Genomic DNA, 22,937 nt, shown 5'->3' on the forward strand with positions numbered 1-22,937 from the left:
CCACTGCCTTTAGTCAAGTACCTTGAACATATATGGTATTTAATGTAGAAAGGTCTGTTCGAGACATGGTGGGAAACAGAAGGGAACTGGAGTCAGAAGAGGAGTGGACGAGTCGGGAGGGGCTGGGGATGTTGGGGGGGGGGGTGTGTGTGCAGAGATGCTGCGGAGGAGGGTGGGTTTGGGGGGTACATGTGCATGATTTGCAGTCCGGTACCCGAGGGGCATGCAACCCACCCTGATCAACATTTTCCCCGGCCGGGCAGGGGGGCGCAGCCTCCGCGGACGCGGAGGCTGCGCCCCCCTGCCCGGCCGGGGAAAAGGCTGGTCAGGGCGGGTTGGGGACCGACGCGGATCCCCAGCCTGTTCCCGCATTGGCTCCCGTAAGTTCCCGCGTCATTTTTCTCCCCACACCCCGCTTTTCGCACTGGCAACCACAAGCCTCGATGGACGGGAGGGAGAAAGCTCGGATGCTCTGAGAGGGTCTGGTTTGTTTTGTTGTTGGTTTTGGTTTTGTGTTGTTGGTTTGGGGTTTGGTTTTTTGGTTGTTTTTTTTTTTTCCCCCAGACCCCGGACGAATCACCAGGGATGTCCGGGATTCAATCAGAGGATGGTTCCCCTTCGTACAGGAACTGGACGACGGGGTCGGAGCTAAATGAAACGCGGGAGGCTTTTTTAACCCCTTCCTCCGACTACGACGACGAGGAGTTCCTGCGGTACCTCTGGAAGGAGTATTTGCATCCCAAGGAGTACGAATGGGCGCTAATCGCCGGCTACATCGTCGTTTTCATCGTGGCGCTCGTCGGGAACGTCCTGGGTGAGTCGCGCTCCCCAAAACTTCCCGTTCCCCCTTGCTCAAGTGGGGTTTGCACGGATGGCGGCTGGAAACAGGGGGGTGGGTTTGGCTTTCCCGGCTGGAAACGCGGGTGTGCACAGCCGCGGGGGAAAGTTAAGGCTGCGCGGAAGCGGCCTTTGCTGCGGGACGGCGTGAAAACCGCTCCCGCTGCGCTTGCGAGGGGCTGCGGCGGCCGCCGCTCACTGCCGGGGCTGGGCGAGCGGAGAGGAACCGGCTCCCGTCCCTGTCCGCCGGGCTGAGGTGCTGAAACCTTCCCCCCCCCCCCCCCCCCTCCGCCTGTCCCGGACGGCGGCTCCGCCTCTCAGCCCGCCCGGGAGGCTGCTGCCCCCTCTCACAGCCCCGGCCCGCTCGGCGGAGCCCGTCGCCGCGCTGGGAACGCCAAGCGGGCGGTGTTTTCTGAAGGACGGCCGTACGGGGTGCGGGTACGGGGTGCGGCCAGGGGATAACGGACACGGGACGGCGCCCTGCCCGTGCGGGGAGGCGGCGGTCGCTCCCCTCAGCAGCCGGCGGGCGGAAGGCGCGCGGCTCGCGCCTCGGCGGCGCAACGGCCGCGCTCGCGAGCCGCGCGGAGCGGGGATGAGGGGGGCGGGGGGGGGGAAGAGGGGGACGGAGGCGGGGCGGCGCCCTCCCGGGCTCTCATTGAGGGAAGCGAGGCGAGGCGGTGCCTCGGAGCCCGCCTCCTCCCGCTCCCATTCATCCGTGAAGGAGGCGGCGGGCGGGGGGTTGTTCGGAGCGGGGGGGGGGGGGAAGCGGGCGCTGGCGGCGGGGGAGGGGGCGGTGGACAACCCTCCTCGGTGAAGGGGGAGTGTGGCGGAGAGCCGAGCGTAGGGCAGGGAGGGCACGGGTGGGCTGGAGCGGCGGCGGGAAGCGGGAGCGTTTACGGGAACAGGCGGGGGGGCGGTGTGGGGGAGAGGCGAGCGGGGTCTGACCGTCGGGAGCCCACCCGCCGCTCCCCCTCTCTCCCCTCCCGAGCGGAGCTGCTCCTCCGCTCCCGCTCCCCCGAGCCGGCCGCTGCAGCCAGCGGAGCGTGACTGCGGGAGGGCCGGCCCCACGCCGGGGATTGTCACCGGCCTGTGGGGGAAGGCGCAGGGGAACGCGCCGCCCCCGCCCGGCCGCTGGTTGCGGGAACTGGGGTGGGGGGACACGCGTGTGCACATGTACAGGCCGGGGGCGGCCGCGTCCTCACCGACCGCTGCTCCCACCCCCAGCCGTGCCCTTTTATTTTGCTGATAGAGGGGTGAGCAGAGAAGGCGTCGGTCTTCATCAGTTCTGCGTTTATGAATGAGCATGAATGCGGTGTGACCGCCGGGGAGCCGGTTACGCCGTGAGAACCCACTTTTAGCTGGAGTCACGGCCATTTGCATTTTTTATTTACATCGGTGACATTTTCATGAACGGAGTGGCGCACTAGCGCGCTCAGCCCTGCCATACGGGTCTTCCATTCATGTTTTTCAGAAGGATTTATGCGTGTCAGGGCTGTCATCTGCAAGCTCTCTAGGCTACCCGAGACAAGATGTAAATAAGACTGCAGCCAAAGGCAAAATTTTGCAAGGCTTTTTTTTTTTCCTTCCCTTTCAATGGACTGATGATGCTTTTTTTTTTTTTTTTTCCTGGAATGGTGTGCTAAACTGCCTGTAAACATCCAGTATGCACGTTGGTGAAACCAGTGAGTTTTCAGCCAAAGAGGTTACGTTAGAGCTATTCAGAAGCCTGAGCATGTTAGCACGGTCCATTGCTAGGCAGCCAGCTTGACAGGCAGTGTAAAGATAATAGCCCTGGCAAGAGGCTGTACTTTAAACTAGCAAGAAAAAGTGTCCTTCATTCTGATCTTGAGCAAAGACAATTTTAGGAGAACTGTGTTTACCTGTTTGCCTCCACCTGTTTTGTAAACAGGCTGTCTTCTCGCCTTTGAAGATTCAAGGTCAAATCTTCAGCTATAGGAGCTTTCACCCTGTTTACACTTTTCCCCCCTGAAGCCACAAGGAGAAAATCTTTCTTCTCTGTGCACTTGCAAACAGAGATGAAATTGGCGCCGATGCGGTGCTGTTCCTCCCTGACATTTGTGTATGTTATCTTTTTGCTTGGGATGGAAGCTGGCATTTGGCTGTCCACCCACCTTTCCTTTTACTGGACTGCTTCTGCTCAAGCTGTTTCATCTCTAAAATGCCTTTGTGCATTACATGGACCTCACCCACCCAAACTGCTGCTTCTCTTTATGGGCAAGTTGTTTGTGGGATCTGCAGGTGCAGCTGCTCGTTAGCTGAACACTGTCTCATCTTTATGCAAGAAAGCTCATATTGTACTGATTGCAGGCTCACATGATTTTGAGGAGAGAAATGGATGTGGTCTAATGCTCTTTCCAAAGACATTTTTGTGAAACTTTGACTACCAGTGAAAATCTGATATAGAACAGTGCGCATGTTGAAGTCTCTGAGAAGCTAATTTCTCCTGCTTTAAAAATCCATATTCAAGGTTAATCTGGGATTTAGTCATGGAGCTTCTTGAAGCAGAGCAGAAGTGATTCTAAAGAGAGTTTTAGTGGCTAATAGTGCTTTATGGCATTATCCTTAATGATGCAGTGTGTTGCTCTGCTTATGTTTGACTAGTGCTGCTGGACTAGTGTGGCATGTGAAATCAGTGCTTTGAGTCTATTTTGTCCGTGCCCTGTTCAAATAACACTTAAGTAACCAGGAAAGACCCTTCCCTTCCCTACGTGGTGCTGAAAACTTACATTTCTGCCTCTTATTTTGATTTGTGCATTCTCATTAAGAGACTCATTGTGTCCCAGCAATGACATCTGCGTAAGAGGAACACACAGCACATCCCTCAGATATTAGCAATAAACTAGGCTGAAGCATTCTGACAGTTAATTAACAAGGAAGGGTAGAATCAGAAACTTGAACTTTGATTGACATCTACTGGGCTCTTGAGTGAGTTGCACTGCAGGAATTCTACTTACAGTAGCATATAACAAGGTCTGCATTGCTATTTAACTTTCAATTTAATTAGGAGACTTGGCACTGCTGCAAGCTGCTGCACAAACCAGCTAAAATGAAAACTGTTAGCAATTCTCTGCATTTGAATACGAGTTTCATTACTGCATTCAAGTGCTTCATGTCAATGATTCTCATGTGTGCACACGTTGGCTGCTCACCAGTGCAAGCCATTGAGAAGAAACAGGGTTTAAGAGGTTTTTGGGACATATTTACAGGAACATTCAGAGAATCTGAAATTTGGATGATAACATCAGTATGCTTTGCCCTATTTTCTTCTTCACTTGGTCATTATTTATAGCAGAATAGTAAGGACTTTCTGTTTTGCAAACAAGAAGATTTCTTCACCACTGCATAGCAATGAAACTCTTGAAGCTTCTTTGCACAGTTAGTGCAAAACACAGGACATCTTAATGGAAAAAAATGTATGTTGACTGTAAATACCTGTTTCTTCTTTATTTGAAAACACAGCATTAAAAACACTGCTTAAAAATAGAAAACTGGATAATTAAGGAAATATATATTTTAGAATGTACAGAGGTGTCTTGTTACCGACATCATCATTCCACACTAACCAGTTGCAGCAGATAATAACTGGAATAAGACCACAAGGGATTCGTAAGTAATGTACGACTCCACACCTTTAACTCCATTTATGCAGGTAACGAATGGGAATGGTCCTCGTTTAAATTATTCATTCGCATGGGTCAGAACTTTTCTGATGAAATGGTTTCCCTCAGGGAACATGTATTCATCAAAATCAAGATGTACAGCAGAGATAACTTGGTTTGATCAAAGGCTGAAGGCAGAACAAGCAGCCTTCTAGTGTCCCAGACGACCTCTTGGCAGCCCTCCCCAGAGCTGGCAGGAGCTGAGATCCTGAGCACACACAACCTGCCAGCACCCAGCTTGAAAGTCCTCAGCACTGCTCCAAGGCTGAGACATGCAGGACATCAGTAAGAGATTTCAGAAACTTTCTTTACTCACACAATTTGGTGATACTTGTTTTTCTTTCCAACTCAGAATGAAACCAAATTTAATTTAAACAGAATTACTCTTCTCTGGATAGCTCCATTATTTATTATCTATTTTACAGTAACTGCTAGTTGTGCTGAGATCTGTGCAGAACCCAACTGTGGTCCTTTCCTCAAAGAATTCATAGTCTGACTCATAGAGCTCAACAGCATTCATTTGATTTTTACTTACGGTAGTTTGATTGTTTAGGGCTAGAGAAGAAAAGGTTTGCGTATAGTTCTAACACCAGAGTCCCAGTCAATGCTTATCAATAAGCAACTGTCTCAAATGCTGCTCTGTTACTATTTTAAAGGTATATCTGGTGAATACTGAGGTCTAGCCATACATGCATGTGTTGGTAGAATTGGTTGTGTATTCTTTTAAATGGTGTTGTGATCTTCATGAATCGTATTTGATTGCCATATATGAGACATATTTAATCACATTTTAAATTATTGCATTTATTTTTGTCCAGATTACTTGGGGAATTTGGCACTGAAAGGACTTTACTTCTGTAATATCAGCATGAAAGTCACATTTATCTGTTGGATGAATAATAACTAGAGTGGCTTTATCATTTTTAAAAAGATGCCACATAGGAAATGATACAGTATTTATACATTTAATCTACCTAAGATATAGAATGCATGAGCTCACTTTAAGAGTTTGAGTATCAACTGAAGTATATTGGTGTTTGCATAATGTAGGGATTACTGGCAAGAAAGAGTCATGCACATCTTTGTGAGATGCACAAAAAGTAGAAAAGCATTAAAAGATGAAGCTGATTTGAAATTACAGAATCCTAGAACTGTAGAACAGTTTGGATTGGAAGGGACCTCAAAGATCATCTAGTTCCAACGCCCCTGCCATGAGGTTGCCCTTTTCTTTCTAGATTCTTGTATGCAGATGTGTAACTAGTTCCACTCTATATGCTTTCTGACCAGAGGAGAGTCAGCTCTACTGTCCTTTACCATCCAAAAGCTCTGTTCCCAGCAGCCTGATCCCAGCTGACACGCTGCCCAGTACCAGAGCTGGCCTCCAGCCCCAGCAGCTAACCCCTGGGCAGGGGGCAGAGGTTGCAGTGCATGGGGTGCGCTCAGCCCCCCATAGAACATAGAACTGTGCTCTGTCTCCTGGTTCTCAGCGCAGTGAGACTGCAAGGATTTTAGCCTAGTTTTGGGATTATTATATTGGCAATGCGGATTCATGATATAGATTCCGAAGTTGTATACTATGCAAGATATTTGCTGTAGCATTTCACCAGCATAGTGAATTGTATTTTCTTTGTATAGCCTAACGAAAAGGCATTCTTACATCTACATGAGAAACAGGTATGGACATGGAAAAGTTTTTCCTAGTGCAACTCCACTTTATGCTGACTGACAGATGCATATTGTTTCAAAGTTGCACGGCATTTCAGCTGTGAAGCACAACCTTGATTTTAATGAGTCACATAGATTTAAATTCAATCATAGTGAGGTGTGAAATCATTTTATTGTCATGTCATGTGCAGTATGACACCTATATTTATGATCCTTCCATCTCTAACATGAAGCGCGTGTAAGGATTTTGTAGGGTTTTTATTGTTACTATGGATAGAAAAATAAGCATATCAAATGTGATTATGAAATAACTGGTCAGTTAGTATAGCCAGCTCTGCAGAGATGACCAAGATTCCCAATTAACACTTACAATGATTCATGTGTGTGTGTGTGTGTGTGTTGGAACAATTTAAAACCAATCTGTCTGTGTTAATCGGTACAGTTAGCTCAGGAAAACTGTGTGATGGTACCTTTCACTTTCTCCAGAGCTGACCAAACCTGGTATTTTGAGCAGTCTGTTTTTATAGCATAGCTGATCTTCTGGTAATAACTCCCATTTCCATTACATTGTTAATTGCCTAAGATTATGTAATGTGACTGAGTTAGAAAATGAACCCTGTGCCAATTAGATGGTTGTGCTATTACTCCCAATTGTAATCTGTAGAGATAAGCTTCCAGCAAGCAGAATTTAGTTCTTGTATTCTTCTCTAGCGCCATAATAATAAGGGAGTACATAAAATATAGAAGTGGGCTGGAGAACTTGAGCAAGCCACAATCCCCAACTTGTAAGTCCTTTTAAAAACCTAAGTACAATGGAGCACTTGCAATCTCAAAAACATCTCAGAAAATACATTGCTGCGAGCAAACTAGTTGCTGTATATCTGCTTTATTTCTATAGACTCTCATTGTCTTTTGTGGGAGACAGTTCCCTATTAGTACATTTCAGTGAAGGTGATATTCAATAAAATACTTTAAGATTTCATATGTTCAATGTTATTCGGCTATATTTCTTACAGTTTCAATATTTTTCCTAGAGTTTTACTAGAAAGAAGTGATGGAGCCTACACATATGTACTTGTTTGTGTGTTTATACATAGGGAGCATGACCTAACAACCTACTCCTTTTGTCATGCTTCCATGTTTTTCTTCAAATCTGCTGACATGTCTAGTGTGCCCTGTTGATGAGGAGCCATCACCTCACTGGCAGGCTATGCAATTCCTTTGTGTGCGCAGCCCAGAATATTGTCCATCTTTTCAGCTGTAGCATCACTTATTCAAGGACAGTTCTTATCTACTGGGCATTATTATCAGCTGCAGGATTTTTTTCAATATTTCCTTTATAATAAACATTGTATAAAAAGTGTCTTTTCTTTGTGTCATTCTTTCTATTACTTTTTCAACATAAACCTGGTCTTACGTTGGACTCATTTTTTTCAGATAAGATTAGTTATGTAAAAATGAAGTAATGTGTGAGTTTAGAGCTTAATAGTGGGTAAGAGATGGACAGCCTAGGAAGTAGATATCATCTTCCTATTCACAGAAGAGATTGCTTTGTTTTAGATCTTTTGTTCTCACTGCTGGTTTCAAAAACCCCTAATTAAATTTACTCCGCAATTTAGTTAAAGTGCTTCTCACCCCTTAATCAAGATCATCAATAAAGTTATTGAAAGACTCATGGGAAGCCTTCCCAAAACAAATAAAATAAGCTTAGTCTTAGGCACCTAATTTTTAGACTCTTAAGTTAAAGCAGACGGATCCTCAATCAGGAATCGTTCATAATGAAAGTCATTTCAATGACAACATTTTTCATTCCAACAGCATGCATCGATTCAGGGTTTCCACAGGGGCTCTAGCTCTCCAGAATCCCATTTGGTGGCGTATCTACTCCTCCTCCCTTTTAACACGATTGTTTTGCTTCACACCCCACCACCCAGACCTTGATTCCCAGTAGGTAATGTCATCACTAAAAAGATCAAGGAGGAGAATGCCATATGGAGAACCAATTTATTGCCAGGTGGAAACAACTGGGGTTTTTGGGGGGGGGTTGGGGTGTTTTTTGTGAGGATAGGAAGTAGAGAATAAATAATATGTAACTCAAATCTGTTGAACACATTTTTTTATCACTCTTTGAATGTAAAATACTGTGAAGCAGTAAAGCTCTTTGGAAGCTTTCTGCTTTGGAAGCTTTGCAGGCTGCTGGATGGCCATATTATGATATTGTAGTCAAACAATTGTGATACTGAATTACCAAAGCAAAATAAAATCATTGCAGTTTAGTGTGAAAAAAGATAATTCTTTGTTTACATCCATCTGGGATTTATTATTCACCAAAAATGAGATAAAGAGGTAGTGTCATTCATTTATATAAGGAAATGTCAGGTATTGCTGGTTATGGAAATTATGTTTCTATTTTGGCCAAGAAGTCACACTGGAAGATGACCCATTGAATAAGAGGTTGACAAGACTTCGGGAGTGTTAGGGAAATGATTTAGGATTGACATGTAAAAAACAAATTGACAGCTGAACCAGCAGTCCACCAGTGGAAGGACTGCAGCACAATGTTTAATATGCTCAAGACAGCGTAAATCTTCCATGAGGCGAGCAGCTGCATTTTGTACCAGCTGGAGCCTTTGTATTGTTTTCATATTCAACTTGAGATACAATGAGCTATGCTAATTGAATAAATGGCATTACAGCTTCTAATTAAAATGCCTTAGGACACTAAACCAACAGAGATTAAATTTGTATAGGAAAAATGCCAGTCTCATCATACCATCATCTTGTTTTTTTCTTCAGGAATATAATGAGGTATATGAAACTTTCTTCATGGACTTCTAATAGCACCTGTCTTAAATTTTAACTTTTATTTGAATTTTTATGTCTAGTCCTTGCTGGGACTTGCCTGTGAGACTTTTTTTGGGACAGGAGATCGTGATTGTTTGGAGGATGGGTTCTGAAACACGCTTCATTCTCGCAGAACTGTCCTCGCTTGGGGAAAGCCTTCACAAGTTTTTCCAAACACTGTAAGCCTGCAAACTCAAACTAGTTTCCAAGCCTTCACTGACACTGTGTGGCAGAGGTAGGAACAGCAATCGTTTCGCTTAAAGCTCTTACTGATCCTGGCAGAAGAAAATGAAAGCGTCAGTGGTGAGACGAAGGAGTTATGAGAGTCGGATTACTTAATAACCATTAGGAAAAGAGCTGCTCTCTGTGAAAGCCGGCCTGCATGTTTTTATTTGCAGTTATTAACTGTAACTTTGAGGAGTTTTATAAAATAAAAGCAAAAATACAGAAAATAATAAAACACACTGGGCAGGTAATTAGGATCCAGTAGAGTTATATAGGGAAAACCATGCAAAGCTGGAGCAGATTTCTGAGTTGCATTTATCTCCCACTTTCTTTCTTTTTTTTTTTTTTTTTTTTTTTTAAATTCAGATCCTCTTTTCTTCAGTGTCTGTGTTAATACCATTTTTCCTACTTTCTTCCTCACTCCCATTTCTAGCTGGGAACATCAAAGGTTGCATTAAAGATTTGCATATAATGTTAAATCGAGGTTTTATTCAGAGCTATTTTTACTATTTCATAGATTTTTCAACGGAGCTCTGAAGATCTCAGTTTGGGCCACTGCATTGTGCCCTAACTAAACAGGCATCCTGTTAACTCTGTGATGTCCCCAAGTTTTTTAGGAAGGCTGGTGCTGGCCTCATCTCCTAGTTTATGATTTTGGAGTACTTTTTGGTAAAATACTCTTCCAGTTGCGAATCTTTATTACCTTTCTCATCCTTGCTTCTCTTCTCCAAGCTGAGTGGAAAGCCACAGCTCTGTGCTGTTTCACTCTGGGTGGGCAGATAGCATTTCCCACTCCACAGAGCTTCCTTTCGCTAGCATTTTTCTTTAGGGTTTATACCGAGGTTGAGTGCCTCCACTTCTCTATAGAACTACCTGAGATGAAAATGCATATTTAAAGGAGTGAGAGTGGAGAGTATACAAACCCCTTTTGTTCTGATACTTAACTAGTTACAATATATTCAGCAGCATAGTTAAACTATTTTGCACAGCTATAAAATAATAGTTTTTGAACAAAGGCTAGAGTATCTTTCTCGATGAGCTGCTAGATCACTGGTATATCAGTTAAGCTGTTGCCCAAGACTACTGAATAATCTTGTACTGCAGTAGACTCAGAAGGACATGGAGTCTGGACAGAATATACTGAACTAAGTTTCTGCCATTTATACCGTTCTGTCCTATTCAAATAACTCGTAGCAAATCCTCACAGCTCTGTTTAGCCTCGCACTGAAGGAAAACATTACTAATGCTTGCGCGGGTTGAAAACAATACTGCAACCAGCAGAGGGCAAGCAGTGGGGGAAAAAGCTGACTTGTTTTTAAAATACCTTCTCTTCAGAGGCTTTTTTATGCAAATTGATTTTTTTTTTTATACATTCATGGAATAAGCTTCTGGGATATTTATTTATTATGGCAGTATGTAAACATGCTAGTTAAGATGGTCTCGTGCTTTGTGCCGTACAAAGACTGGGAAATGGGCTATGCTGCAAAGAACAGATGAGGTCAAAAGGGGAAACACACAAGCATAAACAGAGAAATCTACAGTAACAAATTATCTTGCATTTCTGTGCTTGTAAATTATGATTTTTTTTCCACCTTTCAGGTGCCTCTTGTCCCCATAGAGTAGAATTCAAAGGAATTCAGAGCTACTTTCTGTACGTGGGCTTTCCTGCATACTGCTACTCCCCGAGTAGCAAGGGACATAGTCTTTTCTATTTCTCTGAGGAATAGCAGGTACTGGAGTTCATCTAAATTCCATCCATGTTAAGCCAGTGTGACCTGGAAGGCTTAGTAAAGAGCTGGGAATTAGGAGCCCAAGTTTCTTATTCTGTGTCTGATTTACTCTATTGCCTTTTCTGCACTTCACTTTCCTTGCATCAAAGATGAAAACAATAATATTTTCTTAGCTTTCTGGGGTATAATGAGGTTTCATTTGCTCATACTGATAGAAAGCTTTGAACACAATATGCAAAATGTTATGAATTGATTTCTGGTACAGTTTGCTGCCAATGAGATTGACCTCACGTTTGTTAATTTAATGCATTTGTTTTATCAGAAATAATGTTAATATTGAGATGCTTTCCCCTAGCAGGTCAGCACAGGAATAAGAATAAGCCTTGCCAAAGAACATATGTATCTGCTTAAACCTGGCACCATTAGGCACTGACATCCTTTGCTGAAAATGATGCACTTGTCTGAATCAGGCAGAATGTAGGACTGCTGAAACCATAGCATGAGAACAAAGTAGCCAAACTCTGAACTTTTAAAGCATCGTTTTATTTAACTTTTGCCTATTGATAAAAGAAATAAAAAGTAGAGAAAAACATTGCCACTTAGTATTAACTTCTGCCTAAGTACAAGAGAGGACCATACTTTCAATATGAATTACACTCAAGACAAAGAACAAGCCATAAGTAAAAGCCCAAAGTGTTAACGTTATTGAAAGTGACATGGTGTTTGCAATTTTTTTCCCCAGCATTGCACTTCCAACTGCGAACAACATTCCAGAGGGGCAGCAATGTATTATCTTCCCTGTTACGTGCTGCCTCTGCATTGTCAGATCGTAAGTTATAACTGTAGTAATCCTATGCACCAAATGACAACAGTAAAGCTCTGGCTTTATAGTAATGCAATGCTATAGAAATAACTACTTTAGTAGGTAACTCAAATCACCCAAATGCGAAGTAAATACAATTAACATGATTTTTCCTTTAGGCTTTTAATTTATAAGCCTTGCCTTTCAGATATCTGAGGCCACAGGAACCTGAAATTTTGTATTCAGGAGGAAAACAATAGAAGAAATGGATACTGTGGGAGATTTTATCAAGCAGTGAAGAGCTTTCTGGAGGGATTTTGACTTGCATTTACAAAAGCATGATAGATGTATATCAAAGATTAAATTTATTCAAGCTGTAGAATTTGGAACCATTTCTGCAACATGTTAAAAGATATGAAGAACATCTACTAGATGCACATCTACTAGAGGCACAATAGGGGTTTTGGATGAAACTTTGAAACCTGTATCCTAAAATGGTAGGTGATAAAATCACCTTCTTGTGGAGAAACTGGAGGCCAGCTAGACTCTCCCCCTCTCTTTGTCCTAAAATACTCCTAAATGTCTAAACGTAGCCCTCAAGTCGAAGTGCTCCAATCTCAGCTCCTGCTAAAGCTCTAGTAAGGTATTGAATCAGTATTGTGCCCATTTTGGTCACTGCACACTCATAGCAAAAAAGTGATCCAGTCTGAACACCATCCAGAGAACAGCAGCAAGGATGGCTGTAGAAGTTCTAAAAAATGACCAGCAGTAAAAGATAAAAGTTCTGGAGTTATACAGTCTGAAAAGAAAACTGAGGAAAGATGCAATAACAATCTTTACATATGTAAAGCATTGCTGCAGGGAAAAACTCTTCTTCATTGCTGCCTGTGTGCAGAAAAAGAAGTGCTATAAATAGCAGTACAAGAAAAGTAGATTAGACATTTAGATTAGACATTAGACATTAGAAAACTTTTTTTCTTTTTTTTTTTTTTTTTAATAGGGAAGGTAGTTAAACACTGCAACACATTTTAGAGAGTCATCATATCTTCAAATATAACATTTTAAAATGTAAACTTACCAGCAATGGCTTAGTGGTAGTCTTACTGTAGTTGTGTTGGTCTAAAGACTTAAGCAAGACAAGATTTGTGGAATGAAGTAAAACATTTTATTAGATCAACTGATGCAGCTGGAAGATGGACACAAGCTTTCAGGCACACCATCCTTCTCAGGATCTAAAAGAGTTTATGTGCCTCAAAGTCTGTAATTTTTTTTTCCAGCTGTTTCAGCTCAGTTAATAAAAGAATGGCTTAACTCTAGCTGATTCCCTTTTAGATTTGGACAACCTCTTGAGGACCCTTCTAACTCTATTCTGTTTAATAGATCTGTTTAATATATCTAATTTAAGCATAGTACTATATCCTAACAGATTAAGGAGACTTTGAATCTTCATCTGGATTTGCAGGATGGATGAATTATTGTTTACGGGAGAAGAACCTTTGATGTACAATGAGTTGTACTGTTTTCTTACACGAAATATTGTGGTATTTCCAGAAAATGTAGTGCATCAGTTTTTATTTAAAGAGCTTTTGGTGAGTGGATCTAAAACATTCAAAAGCTATTGATTACTACACAATCTCTCAGGGTTTAACTTCCAAAGTTATTAAAAACCTTATTTTTAGGCTAGTTTCTCAGACTCAATTTTGGCATTTTTAATGTGTTAGGTTATGAATTTAGTGCAACCATGTTAAAGGACTGATTTGCCTCATTTCTAAAAGCCTTTCAAACAGAAAAAGAGGGAAAAGAAAAGACATAAAACAAGCTTTAAAGGTACATCTTGTAGAATGTTTGCTACGTGCTGCTTTTGATCATCATCAAAAATATGCCACGTTTATAATGGGTAGCACTTAATACTGAAAAGTTACCTTTATTTACTTACCTCAAATCACAGTTGCCCAGACAACTGTTACAGATTCTTTGCAGATGCAGTAGATATATTATGCCCAGCAAAATGTTTTATAAAATGAGTGTTGTCTTGATACAGTTTACAAGATTCCATGTGCTAGCAATTTGAATTAAGCATCATGCTATCATAAAAAAAAGACAAACTTCTACAAATGTAGAAGTGTATTGCCATAGACTAGAGCCAATGGATTAAAATAGATATGAAGAATGTTGTGTGAATAGCTAGTGCTTACAGTAAAATAAACTGGTTTATATATCAGATTATTTCCCTCGCTGTGGTCTGTGGAAAACTACTCTTTGTGTACTAAGATTCCTTCTTCATGTACCCTCTTGTTTCCACTTTAAAACATGTGGTTCTTACACTGAACTGCATATTCAAATATTCTGTATTAAACAAAGGACACAGACATTTCCTTAATTCTGCAAAGCCTATTTTTTTCCTGTTGAAGCATTCCCTAAGTCAGTTCCATCTCATTAACTTGTCTTTCCAAAATCAGTTTGCATTGCAGTGTGGAAGAATCATCACATGCGGACAGTTACCAACTATTTCATAGTGAATCTCTCTCTGGCTGACATTCTGGTCACAATTACTTGTCTTCCAGCAACTTTAGTAGTGGACATCACAGAAACGTGGTTCTTTGGGCAGCCCCTCTGCAAAGTGATTCCCTACTTACAGGTATTATTTTACCGCATTTGTGTACACATTACCTATGTTATGAAAAAGAGAAAGAACGATAGCATCTTCCTAATAGTGATGATCTGATGGAAGTCTATCCCTGCTACTGCAGTAGATATCTCAGGGTAGATGCTGAGGATTAAAGGACTGCTCCACTTAATATATTGATGCTTAATAAATATTGTTCTTGGTCCATCTGACTGTTAGGCTTGGGCAATACACTCTCTGGAACATTTGTCTGATGCTCTCCACTTTTTGTTATCTGTTTTAGTAATCCAGAGGGGATATAAAGAAATAAAAATGTCTGTGAATAGACTTAGTGTCATTTATACTCTGTGTGCGTGGACCTAAACAGCTACACAAGTGTCCACGACAGAGAATCCAAACTTCTGAAGGGAGTCTGGGCTTTTGTATAGGTTTAGTGACTCACTTTGCATATTTTAGTAATAGCCAAAGTATCCTGGTTCACTGGGAGCTGATCAGACTGTCTGCCTTGAGCAATAATTGCCACCACTCATTACCAGTGGACTTAATGACTTATGAGATCATTTGCATCAAAATGATTGGCAAGTACCTTTTCTAAGAATAGCTGGTTAAATGAACTGACTGGGCATACTAGAATGACAAGTGTTTGGCCTTTCAGTCTTTATAAACCAAAAGAATTGAGCAGGACTCTCAATGTATGCGGGTCATCAGCTCTGTGCCTCCAGCATAATTTATATTTTGAGCAGATACCTGTATGGCTGAAGAGCCTCATTGTGTCATCTACTTGATGATAGAATCAAAATCACAAAACTTGTTTCAAAGTCTCCATTCTAGCGGAAGGAAATCCAAAGAGAAAGTGAAATGATCACCTAGTGTACAGAGCAAAAGAATAAAACCAAAGTGATAGATTATTTTCTATGCTGAATAGAAGGTAAAAATGACTTAGTCTGCTTTAAGCTGATTGGGTGGGGTTTTTTATGAGACCCTGAATTTCCATTGATCCTATGAAAACTGAAAAGGCAAAATGACAGTACTGGTATCTGAATACAACATAGAAAACAAACAAACAAACAAACTTGTTCTACAAAGAAAAAAAGATCTAATTAGTTGTTTTAAAAGTAATTTTTCAGATAAAGTTTTGCAAATTCTAAGTTGCATAAATTTGCTCTTCCAGAATCCGACCCTGCTACACCCACTCAGTTTGGGTAGCACCCTAATCTGTGAATTGTACTGTTGATTCTAGTGGGTCTACAGCAGATGAGGATATCTGTTGTAATTCTGTAAGATTTAAAAAGGAGTCTTTTCCTGGGAATAATTTCAATTTAATAATTGCAGATAAAGATCTAACTGTGTTGAAAACAGAAATAATTTTTAAAACTCTGGAAAAAAAATGCAATAAATAATTTTTAAAACTCTGAAAACATTACACTTACATTTACATAATGTTTTCTTTTCTTTAGACAGTTTCAGTCTCTGTGTCTGTACTGACACTTAGCTGCATTGCTTTGGATCGATGGTATGCAATTTGTCACCCTTTGATGTTTAAAAGCACAGCCAAGCGAGCAAGGAACAGCATTATAATTATCTGGATTGTGTCCTGCATCATAATGATTCCTCAGGCTATTGTTATGGAGTGCAGCAGTGTGTTCCCAGGATTAGCCAATAAAACCACCTTGTTCACAGTGTGTGATGAGCACTGGGGAGGTGAGTGTGTCATTGACCATAAAGACTGAATTTGTACTGCTGTTATGTAATAAAAATATCAGGACATATTAATATGCAGTCAAGTTGTATAAACGTATCACAAAATGTTCTTAATTATATAAGCTTTCCTAGAACTACTGTTTTTCAAATACTGTGAAATCCTATTTTCTTTTGTATTGCTAAGACTTAAAGTACATTTGAAACCGAGTTTAAATGAATGAGGCTGGCTTGTGCCTTGACCGTGTTAATGTTTCCCGGAGGGTAGAAATGTTCCCACCCTTAAATGCTTATGCTTATATAATTCTCTGATCGATGGACATTGCAGGTTTACAAAGACTTCAGTATTTAGCCTTAAGAAATAACTACACGAGGACAGAATTTCTCTTTACCTGACATATTGCTTTTGCTAATTGCTGATATTTGACTAGTCTTTATAGGTATCTCCTGGGACTTCAATGCAAATTGCGTGTCATTACAGAATTTATAGAGATGTCATCGATACAGGATAGCAAATTAACCTACAATTTGAAATATATCACGGACAAAATCATTTAAATAACTTTGTAAATGTAATCGGTTACAAATGGTTCTATCCAAGAAGTGTAATTCTGCCTTTCCAGATTAACTCTGAATCTAACTTGTTCTGTATTTGAATGGAGCTGTAAGAAGCCATAAGGCTTGCCAGGGGGGAACTACTTCTATTTTGTGTCCGATCACAGCAAGCGGCGTTAGCCACCCACCCAAATGGTTAAAACTCAACTCTGGTGGGCCTTGGCATAGCTCCAGCGCTAATAGTGCATATGAGTTACACGCTGCCACTCTGACGCTGGATCTAATGACCATCAGTAATACCATTATTCACACACAGGAAAATAAAGCCAAGTTTGCCAAAACATATAACTAAAAGGTGATTTTTAACAGCCTCCAGTAGACTAAAACACAATCAGATTCTCTCCCAGACCTGTCTCTCTAGAAGATTCCAGTCCTGTGAACAATTAAGATAAAATACAACCGGATCACCTGTACTTAGTTATCATGATAAATTAGTTTAAGCAGCTTGAACTGCTGAGGGCTCTTCTATGGGCTGTTTTGGAAGTTCCTCCTCTGCTAACAGCCTCCACAGGGCCACTGAGGGATTAATGAGAAGACATTGGCTATCACATTCCCTATCACATTCCCTGTTCTTTATCTCCTTCATCCCAGTTAGTCCTCTGGGATAAGGCAACGAGGCAGAGATGGCCATTAGCTAGCTGGCACTCATTGCAGACAAAGATGTGCTGAAAGCTGGTAGGTTAGAGGAAGCCTCTGTTAAGCTGCAGGTATTGTATTTGCTGTTTTGTTGGAGAGGATGCATCTGTTCTTTTTGTGTTCTTTCTTCATCTGTGAACAATTTTGTATCTACTGCCGGATGCTGCAGTGTTTATGTGACTATTTTCTTTCACAGTGTTCACTCCAAGTACAAGTTGTGTCCCCTCATTTTGGCTGCAGAACTAATTATCTGTGCCTTCATCACTACAAGGTTAGATCTGCAGCAAAGATTCTTTTAATCAGCCTAGGAAATGAAATGATGGAAAGCACTTTAGTTAACTAATTAGGGAGTCAGGAGAGCATTTAATCAGGGAACACCATCTCAAAATTTCCAGATCTACGCTGGCCACTTTTTGCTTCTCAACAGGAAGGTGTTGCTTTTGAACTACAGAGTCCGTAGTAGCCTTGGAACTATTTTAAAGAGTGCCTCTTGTTCAGTGCCACACTGAAGTAGCTGCAGCCCACAGATATGCCTGCACTGAAGCACCCATTATACAAAAGAAAAAAAAGCTCACACGTGTGTTTGCAAGATTCTACTCCTAAGAAGTGTATTTGTCCAAAATGAAATCTATTGATCTTCAAGTTATGCTGTGAGCCTTCACTTGGATGTTTGGAGAGGTAGAAAGGAGTATAACAAAGGCAAGTACTCGTGCATAGAATTAAGTTCTTTTTTGTGTGTGCCTTCAGAAATGAAGTGCAAATACTCCAAAATTATTTTTTTCTTTTTTTATTTATATTGAGCATAAAATGACAATAAGTTACATTAAAATATGTTAAAGTTTTCTGAAATGGGAAGCTTTCCATTCCACTGAAAGATAACAATCCCATTTTTTTATCCTGCTGCCTTTTTAATGAATTATTCTTCTAATGAGAATCCACCATCATTGCTACTTAATCTGCTGGTGCATTTCAGCTATCCATAAAAAATAATCCTCTCCACTTTCTAATAATAGCTTATTGTAGGAACTTGAGATAAGAATCTTTCTATATATTAAGTTACAAGTAGGTTGCTCAAATCGTGGAATTATTTAGTAAATGTAGAGTTAACCATATATTATCAATGAGGATACATTTCTTTCAGACTATGGATAACAGAGTTACATTAGCTACAAATAATTTCCATTCAATTGAAAATGGCTAAGGACAATGAGTTGGGCCAAAGCATAGAAGATGCAGTTTTTCTACTGAGAACCAGGGTTTACAAAGGACCCCAAACAAAACAATGGAAGATCATGGATAACAGGGCAGCAGTTTGAAAAGACTGGTGGGTCTTGAGGCCGGAAGAAGGAATAAAGAGCTAAGATTTTCAAAGAAAATAGTTGCATTTTTGTTGGATTTTGTTTTGCCTTTTTTGACTACAGGAATATCTAGGATCAAAGAAAGCTAACCAGGAGGAGGCTGAAGGAGTATGAAATTAAAGTTCCTATAAATAAGCCATATTTGCAAAGAGAAAGTGGAGCTGTAGATGCTGCACACACTCAATAGACTCTGAGTAAATCTTACAGGAGAGTCAGTTTAGAGGAAATGGATTATATTTAGGTGTTCACTGCTTTATTTAGAACTACATATAATCTATGCTGACTAAAATTAGGGTATGTCTGATGAAATCTTTGCAGAGCATCATGTACACAGTATGTCCAAAGGATGTTAAACTGTGGATTGTCAAGGTTGAGACTGCAAAAGGGGATACTTAATGACACTTTCCAAAGTGTTTTGAAAGTCTGTTCTAATTCTGGGAACTCAGGGCCACTGAAACATGAGGTGCTATGGAGAACTAACAGGAAGCCATGTCCAGGAAAATGTCAGAGATGCCGAAGCAGGAGACAGCACTGTACCCTACCCAGACTTACATCCAGCTGCTGAAATCCATACAAGTCTGATGAGTGTCTGGAAGGAAGGTCTGATCAGCACTGTGACACTTGGGGTCCTTAACAATGAACAAATAGTGGCCACCCTGACTAATAAGTTTTCAAGCATGCTGTTGGAGACCTGCCAGTGACTGCAAATGGAGCAATAGTTGAGCCTAAAATGGGACTAAACTTCTTTTTAATTGCTTCTGGCATTCCTGAATATAAAATTCATTGCCAATTCTATGCTGAGAGTTTTTCATTTTGAGTACTGTCTAATAACAATATTTTATTTGGGAATGCAGAAGGATCCAACATGTGACCTATGCAGACTCGCTTAAGGAGCCAGTGTTGGCCACAGTTCTGTAATAGTCTGTAATTGCTATGTACTGAATTTGATGATAAAGTGCCAAAATAAAAGAAACTTATGTTAAAATGAGTTCACTATGTGTCCAAATCAGCTAAATACATTCTCTTAGAGCTGTTTGCGAAAAGAGTGTTAGCCAAAGTGCATTAGCCAACCCCTTTGCAAATGATAAGAAGAATATGGAGATAATCGGTTCCCAAAACTACATGGTTGAATGGAAGCAAAGGGAAGATTCTGTGTTCCATTTCCTCTTAGACTACTCATAAAATAGTACAAAACCATATTGTCTTAATTCTGGAAAACAAATAGCTGGAAATTGCATTACTACATGAAGGTTTATACATCCTGTTTATTAAAGTGTTCAGAATTTAAGGAAAAACTTTTGGAACATTTTAATGTAGAAAGAAGTTAGAATATTGCTAATACTAAAATTATGCTTGGTGTTATTGCGAATTGATAATTCAAGCATAATATATCAGGTTTGAAAATTTAATTTTAGTATTAGCTAACTGTAAGTACTCTGACACAGGAACATAGTTTGGAAAGGACTGTGTTGTGTGGTCAAATTTTTTCTACTACGGGTACCCACTTTCTAACATCCCTGTTTATTAAGCTTTATTCTAAAAGTATACTCTTTTAGCTGCATTGCTTCTTCTTATTGGTAACTCCAAAAGCTCATAGGTGTCTTCCTGAGACTAGGGAACCTGGGAACTCTCTGCTGATGCTCAACAAACTTGATAGTCTTGTTGTTTTTCCCTATTCTTAGGGAAGCTGTCAGAGTACCGATTTCATTATGAATCTATGGCTTAAGGGAGTATTTCATTTGCTAGATATATCAAAACCTTTTGAGTCTGGGTTGTTTTCAGTTTGTATACATATGTGTATGTATGCATGTACGTATGAATGTATTCACACAAATATAGTAAAAGTCTGGCAAAAATCCATAAGCTGTAGTTTCAGTCTTCTGCCTCCTTGCTTCATTGAACAGCAGTCTGGGACTGGAACACGGTGCTGAGAAGAAAGCTTTAGAAAAGTTTAAAATTTGTTTAATAACCCCTACAGCAGACAGAAGGCAGCTTTGTTTTAGCATACTGATCCTTTATCAGGTGGAGTAATCGTACTGTATGAGTGGTGCTGAGTAGGGATGCCAATCTCACCGCCGTCCAATCTCTGTCACCACCTCTTTGCTTTTTTGTCCCCTTCCCTTTTTTCAGTAAAACAGGGACCAGTGACATGAGAATCATTAATTTATTAAAGAGATGGTTACTCCAGCTAAGAACGATTTCCCCCTGTCCTGAAGTCCATTAAGTGACCATGGAAGGCAAAGACACTTTTCTCCTCTTCTGCTTGGCAGTAAGTTCAGTGGTCCCAGTCAGGCAGCTGATATATCACCAGGACCATAAACTGATTGATGTTCTCATTCAAGGAGCCTGGAACTCGCCCGCTTGATAAATGAACGGTGTCCCAAACCAGCCCTTCCTCTTTCTTGCTGCTGTGATTGTCAGACAACTTTAAAGCTTTTCTTTGGCTTGAGAAGCTAAACAGAGTCATGCTTCTTCGGGAGAAGTTCTACAAAGGGCTTTGCCCTGGGTGGAGGAGGGACAGGTTTCCTTTGATGTTTAGCAGCTGGCACTTTCCAGGTGGCTAAACTTCAAAGGCAAGTGTTAGGATCTTCCTCCAACCTGGTCTGTCAGTCCTTTGTAGATAGCTAGGCTCATTTAATGTTTCACTTTACTTGGAATGCTAAATTGGAAGCCATAAACTCCAGATGGCCTTTTAAATATGTACCGTCCTTCTACCTGAAAGGGGCCTGGCTGCCTGCAGAGCGTTGATGAGGCAGGTGGCACCTCCTTCTGAGCTGAAGGAATGTACTTTCAGCTCTGACCTCCCGTGATCCCAGTAAGTCACGTTACTCCAGTTTCTCCGTAATCTCTCCACCTGTGAGCATGCATGTCGGTATCTCCCCGTCTGACAGGACTGCTGTGAGGCTGCATCTTCTGAAATGCAGAAACAATTCTGAGATCATCAGTACCTATGGGAACCCAGGTTATCACCATTTATAAAAAAGCTTGCCCCAAATGATCTGCCTCCCCGAGGAACATTGACAAGGGCTAGTAGCTGCAGCTGCTAGTTAAAAGTTCGTAAGTCGATTTGCTACAAGATCTTAGTGCACCTAAGGAGCCAAATGCTGCTCGTCTGAATTTTTTGAAGCCTGATCCATCAAAGCTGCAAATACCAATGGCCATGTCTCTATTACCTTTGCTAGCGATGCACATGGCTAGAGTTTGCTATAGCAAGTTTCTGTTTCGCTGGTACTGAAGTTTTTCTGACTGGTGGACTAGCCGGTTCTTTGAGGCCCAACACTGAGTGTGACATTACAGGAGTCTGGGTTTGAGGGCGAGCCTGGAGTTAGCATGATGGTGCACTCCTGCCTCCTGTGAGAGTTATGGGCCAGATCTGTGTATCTCCTTGTCTAATCAAACTCTCAGGGATCCTCCTGGCATGCAAAGGGACCCCTTGTTTGACAGGGTCCACAATCTCAGTCACTTTAAGAGGCAGAAAGTAAGTTTGACTTCCTAAAGTATTGATCTCATGCAACTTTTTTTTTTTTCCTTTTTTTAATTAAAACTAAATACAGAGTTTTAGTTGCAGATCTCATCATCCTGAAATGTTGGAAAATTCAGGAAATTAGCATAAACCTTCCTCCTTTACTCTAGCCCAAAATGCAATGCTTAGTATTACCGTGCAATCTAACTGCTCACATAGTGCCCAGTTTCTCTTCTGCTACATATTGTCACTCTACATAACGTTCATTCCTTTTCTGAGGCCATCCATAAAGGTTAAGCTGTAATTGATATTAATATTTGGTATTACCCAACTACATTTGGTGTTACAAAAGTGAAAGCAAGTTCTCCAGGCACCCACTGCAATCTAACAATAAAGCTCATGATACAACATTCTTAAAAACACAGTACACTCACAACACTTGCAAGATGTTTGTCTCTAAGCAAATAACATTCATAAGTTGCCTTTTGAAAAGAGATACCTGGGAAAATCAAAAATAATCTTGGAAATCTCCTAACTTTAGAGAACTTGACTGAATTAATTCTATTTTTTCCCTGTAATCATAATAATAAATCACTGAATATACCTTCAAGACACATTTATTCTGCCACCAAAAAGCGATTTCAGAAATGTCTGTCTCTCCTGCCGTTAGCATCCTGGGTGCTGTAGTCTACATTCTCTGTTTATCAGTGAGAGACTGTTCAATTTACTCAGGGATACATAGTAGCCTTTGCAGAATC

The 22,937-nt window shown here is 41.1% G+C and overlaps 1 protein-coding gene and 1 long non-coding RNA gene across 2 annotated transcripts in view; both read left to right on the forward strand.

Moving 5' to 3' along the window:
* The window catches only part of LOC142600928 (uncharacterized), a 637,768-nt gene that overhangs the window by 149,764 nt on the left and 465,067 nt on the right, over nucleotides 1-22,937 (forward strand). The gene's annotated exons all lie outside the window — the stretch shown is intronic.
* The window catches only part of HCRTR2 (hypocretin receptor 2), a 35,495-nt gene continuing 13,026 nt past the window's right edge, over nucleotides 469-22,937 (forward strand). Inside the window, exons 1-3 of the mRNA XM_075750046.1 lie at nucleotides 469-814; nucleotides 14,243-14,421; nucleotides 15,867-16,110. Of these exons, the coding sequence (XP_075606161.1) occupies nucleotides 586-814; nucleotides 14,243-14,421; nucleotides 15,867-16,110 (652 nt within the window). The 5' untranslated portion in view covers nucleotides 469-585. The remainder of the gene's footprint in view (nucleotides 815-14,242; nucleotides 14,422-15,866; nucleotides 16,111-22,937) is intronic.

The sequence above is a fragment of the Balearica regulorum genome, chromosome 3 (assembly GCF_011004875.1).
Source record: "Balearica regulorum gibbericeps isolate bBalReg1 chromosome 3, bBalReg1.pri, whole genome shotgun sequence".
In the NCBI taxonomy this organism is placed as follows: Eukaryota; Metazoa; Chordata; class Aves; order Gruiformes; family Gruidae; genus Balearica; species Balearica regulorum.